At 42.1% G+C, this 14,126-nt stretch overlaps 1 protein-coding gene across 1 annotated transcript; it reads right to left on the reverse strand.

Annotated features, from left to right (window-relative positions):
* Positions 1 to 3,701: 3,701 nt before the first annotated feature.
* LOC138849183 (exportin-4-like) lies at positions 3,702 to 7,456 on the reverse strand. Its single transcript, XM_070071557.1, has 2 exons — positions 7,153 to 7,456; positions 3,702 to 7,024 (listed from the first exon to the last, which is right to left on the reverse strand). Exons 1-2 carry the CDS (start codon positions 7,324 to 7,326, stop codon positions 3,716 to 3,718), a joined length of 3,483 nt encoding a protein of 1,160 aa, XP_069927658.1. The 5' UTR covers positions 7,327 to 7,456; the 3' UTR covers positions 3,702 to 3,715.
* Positions 7,457 to 14,126: the final 6,670 nt, after the last annotated feature.

Here is a 14,126-nt window from a genome sequence, read left to right on the forward strand (position 1 = left end):
CCTTGGGCCCTGCACCCGCATGGGAGACCAGGAGGAAGCACCTGGCTCCTGGCTTCAGATCAGCGCACCATGCTGGCTGCAATGTGCCGGCCGTAGCAGCCACTTGGGGGGTGAACCAACGGAAAAAGGAAGACCTTTCTCTCTGTCTCTCTCTCTCACTGTCTAACTCTGCCTGTCAAAAAAGAAAATCTATGAAAGCAGAGTTGAGGGCTACTATTAGGATCATTATCAGACTTAATGACCTTCACTGAATTATAGAGATATCACTACACAGAAAGTCTAGCAATCATTTCTTGTGTTTCCATCAGTGTAATTGTTTTCAATATAATTATGTGCTTATAAGAGTCATGCCTTCCATGGAGTTGTGACTTAGTTATGCCCCAAGCCTTATCCATCTTTGGTAGATAGAAATGCCTGAATGAGAAGGTGAGGGTAATGAATATAAAATATACCAATCCATGCCTGAACACCCCCCACCATTTGCTGGTTGTCCTCACCTCCATCTTTACCTCTGTGAAGTTTATTCATTAGACACATACTTCTTGCACAGATAAATTAATAAAAACTTTCAGATATTGCATCCACAAATACCAATGGTTCATAAACTTATAATCATATAACTGTGTTATACAAAGCTGTGATTCCAGCTTTCCACATTCTCAGGAAAGTTGGTGGGGATTATTTAATATGAAGATACCTATGTTAGAAGTCATCTAATGCATTGAACTAAAAGTACAAAATGTGGTTTTCAACATGCAGCAAATGGGACATACCCAGCAGCAGGTAGCAATTCAGAGGATGAGAAAACAAACTCAAGGAGCATGCCAATCTTGACCATTTGTAGCCTGTGAGAAAGAAAGTGTTCCCCAGCCATAGGCAATAACCACTGTTATGACTCCAGAGATGCTACAGTACTTAAGGTATTAGCAGTGTCAGGACAGAAAAGACAAACAAAACAAAAAGAAGAGCCATGTAAGGAGGATGGCCTTTCAAACAGTGCTGGATGGCCTCTCCAAATCTGGCTAGAGGACCCCCCTGCAGGTGAGCCTAAGTGGCAGACTGGAGACTGCTCATGTTTTCCTCCTCTTCTGAGGAACCATGGCAATGTTAAAAATATGTATTGCATTCTTCTGTTTGGTAGCTCAGCAGTCTGGCAGGGAATATAGACATGAGTGTGACAGTACCCTATACTTTAGGCAAATCATTCTTCTAATTTACACTCATGAATTCTTTACTGAATGGAATCCAAATTCTACTTCAATCCTTATGACTTTCTCATTAAATTCAATCTCCACATACTTGTGTCACTCATTAAATCTATTTTAACACAAGCTGTCAGGATCAGTACTAGGTACTGGAGACAAAAATGAGTATGATACCATCTTTAGTCTCAAAAACTATGTTGCATTGAAGGAGATAGAATTACAAAGAAAATACATGGTTATTACTCAAACCTTTAGAACTGCAGTTTAAAGAAGATTTTGACCTCTAGAATAATACACAGGTCATCGTATGAGTCATGGATTAGGTATTTGGAAAGGCAACACACAAGGGCAGAGGTTGGGCAAGGAGCATATGGGAGGAGTGGTAGGCTTACAAATGACCCAACAGACATAATTCCATCTTCTTGATAATGGACAGAGGCTCACTGTTCACAGAGAATGAAACAAGAACCCCAAGCATATCATCCAAGGTTGGAATCAGAATCATTGTAAATCAATGGTGAATCCATTCATCTTAGAGATTGGTGGTGGTGGTGGGCAAAATTCTGGCCAATTATTCAAAACAAAAAGTAAATGAGAGTTTCATGTGTGAGATAAAGGACACAAACTCTTTGAGAAAGCTCTTTGGCACCACCCTTTGCGTGGCAAGGCTGTGAACACCTAATGCCTTGGAGTCAGAGCAGAATTCTTTTTTTTCTTTCTTTCTTTTTTTTTTTTTTTTGACAGGCAGAGTGGACAGTGAGAGAGAGAGACAGAGAGGAAGGTCTTCCTTTGCCGTTGGTTCACCCTCCAATGGCCGCCGCGGCCGGCGCGCTGCGGCCGGTGCACCACGCTGATCCGAAGCCAGGAGCCAGGTACTTATCCTGGTCTCCTATGGGGTGCAGGGCCCAAGCACTTGGGCCATCCTCCACTGCACTCCCTGGCCACAGCAGAGAGCTGGCCTGGAAGAGGGGCAGCCGGGACAGAATCCGGCGCCCCGATCGGGACTAGAACCCGGTGTGCTGGCGCCGCAAGGCGGAGGATTAGCCTAGTGAGCCGCGGCGCCGGCCCAGAATTCTTATAACCATAATACCTAAACCTAAGGTTAAAGATTCAGCACAAGATATCAAAGAAGATGCATATGGAGACTGGGCTCAAGATGAATTGCTGAACCTTTTAAAGAGTCTGGAACTGCCTAGATTGGAACTACCTTAAATGTTGTCAATGAGGATCTGATATTGTGGCACAGTAGGTTAAATAGTTGCCTATGACACCGATATCCCATCTAGGTGCCAGTTCATGTCCTGGCCATTCCACTTCCAATACTTTTCCCTGCTGGTGGCCTGGGAAAGCAATAGAGGATGATCTAAATGCTTGGGCCCTAACACCTGTGTGGGAGGCCCGGATGAAGCTCCTGGCTTCTGGCTTCAACCTGGCTATTGAGACAATTTGGGGAGTGAACAAGCTGATGGAAGACTCTCCCCCCCCCACCCTTTCTCTCTCTCTAACTCTGACTTTCAAATACTCAAATACATCTCTTTTTTTTTTTTTTAAAAAAAAGTTGCCAATGAACAACTTCATAAATAAAATCAATGTTCCTTGAGGATTCTATGACCTGCAAGCCAAAGCTTCCTGACTCAGGTTGTGTAGAGATGTTCAACCAACTGCCATAGGTACCAATGATTCTATGAGTAGCCTTGGGTGTCAAAGTAAATATGAATATGTTACTCTCTATGCTCTTCTGAGCCAACATTTCAATGTAGTGTTATAGAGGACATGGATTCAGGGTGTTGGGGACAGGGTATCATGAAAGAGACTACCTGGGGGAAACATGTGAACAGATCTGGAAGCCTGGGGGAAATTGGACAAGATGGAGAAAGAGGTGATCAGAAATACTGTTGTGCTTGTTGTATCTGCTTTCAGCCTGTGTCTAGTCATTCTACCACCAACTCCTCAAAGGTTTCCTACAGAACCTACTCTTGAAAATTTGCTTCACACATCCTCTCCCACCACAGTTTTCTCTGGGAATTGTAGCTGGACTCAATAATGGCAGCCAAAGATCCCTAGAGACATTGCTTAAAAAACATTTCCTTAGGATGGAAAATCCTCCATGGTGTAGAAAGAGATACTCAGAGAAACCTCTTCAGGCAGCAGCTGAAGTTACAGTACTACTGGGTTCTTCCCAATCTTACTCCTCTAGAACTTCTCTCTCTCTCTCTCTGGTTCATCTTCTATTGGTTCCTGAAGCTAAAAAGCACCGGTATTCTAAGAAAAGAACAGACACCCAAAGGTCATGGCCATAAGGAAGGAAATGAAAACCATACATGGCAATGTATGACATTGGAGGAGTAGGAACTACCCATGTGGAACAAACAGCAGGAGCAGCCCACTTGGCTCAATCAGTGGCTCCCCTAAAGCTTAACTAACTCTTACAATAATTCTATAAGGTGGATTAAATAATTCTCATTTTTTTTTTTTTTTTTTTTTTTTTTTTGAGCATAAAGTTTTGTTGTTTATTTTACACAAAGGAGACCACCAACGTTTGCCATAAACTCTTCTAAACTCTTTAGGAAGGCCATCTTCTGTTTCCGATCCAGCGTAGGAGGCGTGCTGCTTGCAGTGAGCTTGTTGAAGGCATCTGCTAATCTCTGGTAAATGACTGGGTCTTGCTGACTTGACAGTAATGTTTCCACCAACTCGGAATACTCAGCCTGGTGCAAACACACCAACGTGTAGAAAGCTTCACCAGCTGCAGTGGTCATCTCTGTGTTGTGCTTTTGCAAAACCAGCATATCAAAAACCAGCTTAAGAAAGTGCCGTGTTGCTAGAAAAAGCGGTGAGTCTGTTTCTTGTGCTTTTGCACACTGTTCAGCTAAGGGTGTCAAGGCCTCCAAGCAAAGCTGGCAAACCTCCGAACTCATTGATGTCATTCCTAGTTCTAAGGAGTACATCAGACTTTTAAACAGATCCTCAGGAAGCTGTGGTATTTTTTCAGGAAAAATCTCACAGATAAATGTGATTAATTTATAGTATTGATTACAAAGAGTTGGAAACTTCAAAAGATCCTGTGACATCAAGGGCAGAATTAGGTTTACTCCATACAGCACAACATCAGCTGCTGATACAGATCTATTTGCTGCTTGCCCTGGCTCATGACCTCTAAACACTTCATCTGTATCACTGAAATCTATGAATTCTTTTGACAGAAGGTTAGTAAGAAGTTCCATAATGAGAAGTAGGTCTTGGTATTGTTCCTCTTCTGCTGTAACATCTATTCTTTGCCGCCCTAAATTATTCTTAGAATAAACTTGCAACAATGTAAGGCAGGCTTCATATAAGTTCATAGCTTTGGACTCCCCAAGATAGCATATCTGTTTATGTGCAACTTCAACAAAAACTTCTATAATGAGATTAACAGTCTCGGGAGTATTTTTGTAAACTTCCATCAATCCAATGCAATTGGTAAGGAAGTCCATTAAAAAATTAAAAAGGATCGCCACGTTGTCAATCTGGGTAGCCTCGGCAATGCCACACAGGGCCTCCAATGTGGCAGTGATCTCCTGCTTGACTTCCTCTTGCTGGCACATCTGCTGAAAGTTTTCTTGGTTTATCACTCGTAAAAATCGCTGTTGAAGAGGCTGAAGAACCTCTGTCCAATACTGCTGTTTGGTTTCTGTGTCCATATGTGCAAAACCTCCTAAGACAAGAGCCTTCATCAGGGTCCTCTGCACGGGACTCGACAAGAAATTTAGAGGGGGGCTTCGACTTGCAAACTGCTTTGCTAGGTTCCACCAGTTTTCACACTGAATTACTAAGTTTGCCCTTTCTCTTCGTTCCACCAAAGTGACAAGGAGCTGTACAGTATCATTTGCAAGGTCCTGCTCACTACTCCACACTGAGAGGTTACTGATGACTTTTTGTAAGAGGTAGCCAATGATCCACTGAGAACCCTCGGTATCTGCTCCAAATGCGGTACTGAATGGCAAACTTATCTGATCGTATAGCTTTTCATCCACCAGAAGATAAGTCTTTGCCCAGCGTTTTAGAAACCAAACAATATCTTTGCCCATTTGGGGGCTTAGTAGATGAGTGAGATCTGCTCTTATTGCTCGAGATTCAACTTCTGAAACTCTTAGAACAGCAGATAATAGCCTAATCACAGAATCTGTTCTGTTGTACCCTGGGATGGAAGAAGCCTTTTCTCCTGGAGATCCCAAAATTTGAAGTGTTGTATTAATGTCAACTTCAGATGAATGCTTAATGGAATATTCCATTATTTCTGGAGGTATTAGCGGAGTCTCTCCCTGAGTATCATCAGCTAAGAGGTAGCCTGTAACTAAAATAAGCCAGTGAATATCTTCATAGAGATCATCAAGAATTTTGTTGTCAATCGTGCTTGAACCAGGTGAAGCAAGTAATTGTTGCTGATGTCGCTGTAACTGACCATGGAGCCTTGTTACTCTTTCTTCCAATAAACTTGTCAGCAGAGGTATACAGTGTTCTGCAGCAATCCTTCCTAGCATTCCTACACTGGCCAGTTGATCAGAAAACTGGTCTCGATCGTCCTCTTGAAGCTCACTTATTTCTTCTTCCTCACGAGAGGCCACACCATTGGCAGTCAAATTCCTTGTGCCATCTGGAGCAGCTAAGTGGCACTGAATATAAGAATTGAAAACTTGAACTGCATGCTGGGTAAAAAAGCCTTTATGGAAATGTTTGTCATCTTGGACCAAAGTCAGCCAGGACTCCAGCAATTTATCATATGCTTCCATGTACACCATGTCATCTTTATCAAGCACTTCTTCCAATGCAGCACTTCGCCCAAAAGAACAAGTGAGGTGTGTGAGGCAGTTAACAAAGGAGGAGAAAAGTTCATTTGGAATGGCAGTTAAGACATTTCGAGGGAACACAGTTATCAGGTTGCTGATAATGCTGGAGATCCCCACAGCTTCAGAATCTTCTATTTCAATTCCATTGATAGTATTCAGTAATCCCTCAATGAAGTGTGCTAGATAATCAACTTGTGATCCTTCATCGGGGAAGATGGGTCCATGAAGAGAAGCTAACTGGGCAAGGCACTGCAGAGAATCTTGTGCCATATCTGAATCTTCTCTGATTTTTCGATGTACTGTGAAGAAAAGTTCCATAACTCTGCTGTCCAGAAGAGTCTCCCGCCAGGACTCTGTTGGCTTCAACAGCACATTTTGTGAGGATTCAAACATAGCTATATAATGTCTGCCCAAATTTGGAGGAAGAAAGTTCCAGCTCAAGACTTGATTGGCGAGCGCAAGGTAACGCTGAAATACGGAGGACATCTGCGCATTGAGGTTTTCCCGCCTGCTGAATTCCTGTAGAACTTCAACAGTTAACATGAAGATCTGACGAAGGTCTTCTTCCTGAAAAATTCTTTTGCAGTTACCATGGAATTCCATACTCAGTCCAATGTTGCTAGTTTTACTTGAACTTGAGAATTCACTTAATAATGCAGTTAGAATAGAACAGGCCAGAGTTTGCACAGTGGGATTGCCACTACTTATTAACTGGCTGACTTCATGAAAAATGCTTTTGCAGTCAATTGACTTATCTAATGAGCCTCGTTTTACAATTACTGCTACTGCTAATAGAATCTGTTCCCGAACATACTTTTGCAGGTTAGGCCTTTGTAAGACATAGGTTAAAAGGAATGTCCGCAGGGACTCGATGCTACCTTTTTCCAAGAGAATCCACTCTCGGACCACTGCTTCCATGATGGCTGTAGCAGCTTGGAAAAGGACATAGTCCACTTTACTAGTTTCTGTGCTTTTTTTAATCCAGTGACCTTGCTCTAGCACCACAAAGAGGTTAGTTCCTCTCAGAAGACACCTCAGGCAGGTGGCAGCTAATCATCGATCACAATTTTCACAAACTTTCCTCACCTCTCTTCAACTGTTACTTCCAAAGCATGAAGAACTAAAATATGCTTACAAACTGCAAACGGTGATTTTGATTTCCTAAATGACAAGAATATGTGTTCTGCATGCTGGCGCTGTTCATTACTGACCATAGATGGTGGTGCCATCAGAACTTTGGCCGCGTTCTCCAGCTGAGCGATCACTTCTGGGGGCCCCAGCGCTGCCGCCATCATGGTCTCTCTTCAATGACGCGCCATGCGCTGCATTCTGGGAGCGGGCGCCGCGGCCGGCCAATCGCCGCCGCGACCCCGGAGCCTCACGCGCTCCCGAGGCCGTCGCAGCCGCCGTCGACGCTGGCGCCGCGGTCTCAATAATTCTCATTTTTAAAGACAAGTAAACTGAGGTTCAGATCATTGAAACACTTGTTTAAAGGTCACAAGGTCACATTGCCTATAAGTAAATGCCCAAATGGAGATTTGACTATGGATCTAATTCCAAAGCTTTGGCTCTCACCTCAGTGAAACTTTATTCTCACATAAAAGAGTTTGATACCATGGGATTATTTGATCAAGATTCAAGAAAGGGGTACAGAGGTCTGTTGAGAAGTAATTTTAATCTGTTATTTCTTAACTTCAATCAGTGTTTGCTGAGAGTCTGCTCTGGAGTAGGCACTGGGGTATAGAAATATGCTTCACAAGACCCATGTGTGTGGTTTCAGAAGGACAACCTCATGTTTAGTATAGTCCTTCCTGCATCAATATGAAGTCAGACATCACAAGACAACTGTGCATTTCAATCACTCATATAGAGACAAAATGTCTAGAAACAGAAAAACAGCAATTCTTCATGAATAGGGCAAGACAGATAGAGTTGGGAAAGGGCAATTTATTCTTCTGATGGTTGCAAGACTCCTCCATCTTGTTGCCACATGGCCCCACAGAATGGGTGATGATGTCCTTGATCTTCTCTCGCCTGTCCCTGGAAGTGCTTATTTTGTTCAATCCCCTGCCTCAGAGAAGGAGGAGCTGCAATAAACTCACCTTCATGGTTCTTGACTGCCCATCCTCTGCCACCCTTTTCCCTGCTGCTTAAGTTGCTTCACAATCTCCCAGAATCCTTTTGTGCCATGGTGACCCTTCTTCCAAATCTCTTGTAGTCAAGGTGCTGTGGAATGAGATGCTGCCTTGATTGCAGGCTTGCAGGCAAGCTAAGCATCCATGGATTTGGCACTCATATTTCATCAGCAGGGGAGGCAGATTTTCCAGTATGAAACAGCAAGAGCCTTGTACATAGCTCCAGGTGTAGTTTAGGAGACAAGCTGAAAACATGTAGAATAATAATGAAAACATTAGCATTTACTGAGATTTGGTCTTAATTATAACTCTACTTCTTTTTTTTCCCCAAGACATAAATCCCCAGGAAAATCATCTGATTCGACATTCTCAAACACACAGCTTGTTCATTTTTTGTCAAGTATTTGGTTTATTCTTTTGTCAGTCATTCACTGGACATTCATTGAACACCTATTGCATGCAAACATATCTTCAAAGTTTGAAAGTATACCTTATTCATGTCCTCCTCTTCTCTCTCTCCCTCCTTCTTCCTCTCCCCCTCTTTCAATGGAAGCATTGATTAATGATTATTTCAGTGTAATAGGAGGCTTCTGGGAGAATTCCACAAGCCCCTAGCCCAAGGCCTAATCTGCTCAACATTTTTATTGTTAACTTAAACATTGACATTGAGAACAGTATCAGTTAGTTTTCCATCATTATAAAAAATACCTGAAAGAAGCTACTTATGAAGGAAAAAGATTTATTTTGGGTTCATAGTTTTTATAGGTTCACAGTCCAAGATCAGATTGATCCCATTGGTTTGGCTTTCTGGTGAGGTCAGAGGATGGCAGTAGGATAGCATGTATGGATAAAAGATCACACAACAAGCCAGGAGACTGAGGGAATGGCTAAGCCTAACTCACCCATTAGAGCAAAGCTTCTCATGAGAACTACATTCCAAAGGCACACACCACAGTGTCCTAAGGTCCTCCCTTTAGGCCCACCTCCTACACACCAAAATTTGATTAAATTTCCATGTTCTTTATCAACAGCTTAATAACTCTGGGGAGTTCAAGAGTTATATCTTATTGGACCATAATACACAACAAACAATTCTCAACTGAAGCAAAGCATTTTAGAAAGATGCTCTGATAGTGATACCTGGGTTCAAAAATACTTTAAACTACTGTTTATTAAGAGAGTCAAATGGAAAGTTCTATACTTACTCTCAAAATAACAATTTCCCATCAGTAAAACGAGAACTGACTAAAGATTAAATATGGGGCCCAGTGCTGTGGCGTATCAGGTTAAGCCACTGTCTGCAACACCAGCAGATTCGAGTCCCAGCTGCTCCACTTCTGATCCAGCTCCTGGGAAAGCAACAGAAGATGACCCAAGTACTTGGGCTCCTTCACTCATGTTGGAGACCCAGAAGAAGCTCCTGCATCCTGGCATCAGCCTGACACAACCCTGGCTGTTGGGGCCATTTGGGGAGTGAACCAGTGGATAGAAGACCTCTGCCTCTCCTTCTCTCCCCCTCTCTGTAATTCTGGCTTTCAAATAAATAAAATAAATCTTTTAAAAAGATTAAATATGTATTTAAGATTAGACATCTTGTTTTGTGTCACTCACTTTGATTTTTTTTAATTTCATAGACTCAGACTTAAATAGGAGCTGCTATGCCATCAACTCTTTTATTAACATCCATGACTGCTCATTGCACTACCAAGGTAGGTAGAATAATGGTTCATATTCTAATCCCATATACTGTGAATGCTAAATGGTGAGGGATTGCTAAAGTTGCACATGGAATTAAGGTTACTAAATAGCTACCTATAAAATAATAAGATTTTCCTAGATTGAACTCAATTTATAGAAGGTCCCTTACATGTGAAAGGAGGCAGAAGATCGGAGTCATGAAGAGGCTTAAAGATGTTGTCCTACTAGCCTTGAAATTGGAGGAAGACACCAACAGCCAAGGAATACAGGTAGCACCCAAGAGCCACCCAAGACAAGGAATGGGATGTTTCCATGGAGCTCCAGCAAGAATGCAGCCCTGTGACACTTTGATTTTAGCCTATAAGACCAATTTCTGGCTTCTAACTTTCAAATCTGTAAGATAATAAACTTGAATTCTTTCAAGCCATTAATTTTGTGGTAATTCTTACATCAGCAAGACAATATAACTGGGTTCATTTGTATGCACTCACATTTTTACCTGATCTTTGCTATAACCCAGGCACTTATCTTCATCTTTCAAACACAAACACTGGTACTCAGAGAGGTTAAATGACTTTTCCAGGGCCAGATGCCTATTCAGAGACAGGGTAGAATTCTGACCATAGTCCCAAGTCTGACCATAGACTCTAAGATCTTTGAAGTACCATGAGCCAGATCTGTATCAGTGGTTTACATACTGTACCCTGCAACCCTCTAGTTGCAAAGTGAAAGCAGAAACAGATAACTTTTTAAATGAAAACAAAAAAGAAAGAAGAGAAAAGGAAAAGGAAGAGGAAGGAGGGGAAGGGAGACAGGAGGGGAGAGAAAGGGAGGATGAGGAAAAGGAGAACTAAAAGTTCACTACAGGTGCTATGGGTAAGCATTTTATACAATCTATATTTTACATATGTTTTACTTATTTTATTTGAGATAGAGAGATGGAGAAAGTGACAGAAAGACAGGTGACAGAGAACTCCCATCTGCTGTTTCATTCTCCAAGTGCCTGTAACTGCCAAAGCCAGGAGTCAGGAGCTCAATCCAGATCTCCCATGTGGGTGGCAGGAACCCAGGTACTCAAGCAATCACTTACTGCCTTCCAGGAAAGCATATCAGCAGGAAGCTAGAATCCGGAGCAGAGCCAGGATTCAAACTCAGGCACTCTGATATGGGAAGCAGATGTCCCAAGGAGCATCTTGACAGCTAGGTCAGAGACCTGGCCCAGTATGCTTTAGATATATGGTTGCTCATGCTAATAAAATTGATGTCTTAGTGTAAATTAAAGCAAAAAAAACTTGAAAGACACTGCTGAACAACAAATCCACTGGACAGAAAGGGAAAATATGACCTAGTTCCTTTCTTCAAGAATATCCAAAATCTAAAGACTTATTAACAAGTTACTTGGATAATATGGACTGGGTATGTTACAATGTGCCAGAGAATCACAGTCAATGATATGAGCCCACATCATCCTGATTGCCCACGGGAGGCCCATGGTCGGGGAGGGGAGTCTCTTAGAGTCTTATACACAGCATGTACAAAATCAAATTCATTATACTCAACACCTCTGTCATTAGAGCCTGCAGTGTACTTAGAGGCATCATTACCGTTTGTTTATTCAAAATAAAAACTCTATAATCACTGTCATCTATTATCAAAACCAGTAGATTTTGCCTTCTAAATCCCTAAATTATCCCTTTTCTTCATCCCTATCATCTCAGCCCTGAGATCTTCTTCCTCACATTCATTTGCACAACCGCGGTATTCCCCCAGGCAGCCCCGCTCCCCTACCTCAGTCCCTCTCATCTGTCCACAGCCACAGGTACCATGGTATCTCTCCTCTCCTTAAAGCCCTGCCTGGCTTCTCCCTCGAAAGACATGCAAATTCAGCACTCCTGCAGCAAAAGTCCTCATTTCCAACCCCATAGTAACAGACTACCGCCTGCCTCCACCAAAGCACTTGAAAATCCCCATGTGGACTACGCATGCTCATACCTTGCAAACTTTACCCAGATTGCTTCTTCCTGTTTAAGAGAACTCACTACCCAGTAAAGCTGAAAAAGTAACTTTCCTGACCCCCTCAAGTGAAAGAAACCGCATCCTTGGCTGTATGAGCACATTTCTTTTACAACCCTGATCCAAAGGCAGCCTATTTGCTTCTCCAGTGTCCCCAGGGCAGAGACCACATCACATATTTATTTTTGCTCAGCTTCTATCTCAAGGGCAAGAGCACAGTGAACCTTTCCCAGGAAAAGTAACTGATGGTTGGGAAGTAAATCCAGAGCACAGACCTGGATCTCTGTCTTCTTGCTCAGCATTTTTTTTAAAGATGTCTCCATGCACCATCATCCAACTTGTCCAGAACTAGACTCTTGATTCTTCAAAACTGAGTTACTGCCCAAGGATCCACTTCAGCAAATGTAGCTGCTTGATGCAGAGAACTGATCAACTTCCCTGATATTCTCAATGACAAGCCATCATTCATTTACCTCCAATGAGGGCCTTCACAGTATCTGCCTGTCTTTATTTTCACCATCACCTCCTGGCCTGGCCACTGTGGTTTCTCTGATGCTGTGCTGAAGCAGCTTTTCCCTGGTCCACTCCACATCCACATTTGTCTATACCACATTCCAATCCATCTTGCATATGGCAAACAATGTCCTACAGAGAGACACAGACATCCAATTGTGTCACTCTCCTAGTTAAAATCATCTAGTCACTCCAGATCTTACTATAAAGAAAATTTTTCAAAATTTTTTATGGTTCACAAATCTCTTCTCAGTCTACCCCCTGCCCGAGGCTCAGGAACTCCCTGCCTGTCCAGTAATACTGGCTTTCTCGTGGTTCTTCAGTTCATCTACCTTGGTGCCTTCTGGAAGCTTCCCTCTGGGTAGAAATGAAGGATGACCTTGGGCAACTCCATCAGAAAGGACACCGTTCTCTCCTCAGTTAACAGACGCTTTCTCCCAGAGTGCTGTGTACTTTCCTTTTTGATACAGAGCAAAGTTTCAAATTTACATTTTATAGTCCTTCAGTGTTTGCAGGGATTCATGAATACCAAAATCCATGGATGCTCCAGTCTCTTAATAAAATGGCATGGTACTTACATACAATCTACTCACAGTCTCCTGTACACTTTAAATCACCCCTAGATTACTTTTTATATTTAATATTATGTACAAGCTATGTCAATAGTTATAGTACTGTTATTTAGGAAATAATGACAAGAAACAAAAGTCTTATGAGTTCAGTACAAATGCAACTTTCTCCCTTAATACTTTCAATCTGCAGTTGGTTGAATCATGGATCAGAACCCACAGACACAGAAAACCAGTTCTATTTACATGCATGTCAAACTGATGTCTGTGTACTAAACTTTAAGCCCGCTAAAGGCAAGAACCATATTTGTCTGATTCATTTCTCTCTCCTCAGCTCCTTGCCACGCACACTGTAATTGCAGGCTTGCCAAACATTTGGTCAGTGGAAGAATTTAATCAACAGTTTTGCAGAGCACCAGTTTCCCTGAAAAATCTCCAAAGGCCCTGGTTGGGGCCAGAAGGAGGCAGAGCAGGTGGATGGCGGTGGCATAGGGGGGAGGCTCTACACCCAGTTTGCCAAAGAAGTCTGATTTAGATGCTGTGTCTTCTGCAGATGGGTCTCTTTTGAAAATAAGCATTGCATTTGTATAATATGCAACATTAAGGTTAAAAAGCAGCAATATGAAGCAAATGGTGTTGATTATGAAGTTTAGCATGAGGGACTTTGGGAAGTGACAAAACAGCTTTGCACCTTGATATGGAGGTGGAGGTTACACCAATGTGTGTGTGTTTGTCAAAACTCATAGAAATGAACTGAATTTTACAGAATATAATTTTTAAGTCAATAAAAGTAGGAAAGTCTTGATTACGTTGTTTCCAGATTCATAGCATTGAAGGAATTGCCTATCATGACCCTCCAAAAAACCGTATGCCATGACCAAACACACACACACACACACACACAGAGCTTAGGAGCCTGGAATTAGATTTTCCATGCATGTCCAAATGCAGTGCTAGCAGGAACAAGAGACATGCAGCCGTTTTCCCAATGAATAAATCAAACAATTATTTCCAACCTACTTCAATATACCAACTGTTAGAGTAGATAAAATTGCCCACTGAGGGAATGATTTACTTTATTAAATGAGCTACAACCAAATATTTTAAATCACATATTATATTCCATAACATATAAATTTTAAAATATTGCTTTTTCATTCACATTTA

Source organism: Oryctolagus cuniculus, chromosome 3 (assembly GCF_964237555.1).
Source record: "Oryctolagus cuniculus chromosome 3, mOryCun1.1, whole genome shotgun sequence".
Classification (NCBI taxonomy): Eukaryota; Metazoa; Chordata; class Mammalia; order Lagomorpha; family Leporidae; genus Oryctolagus; species Oryctolagus cuniculus.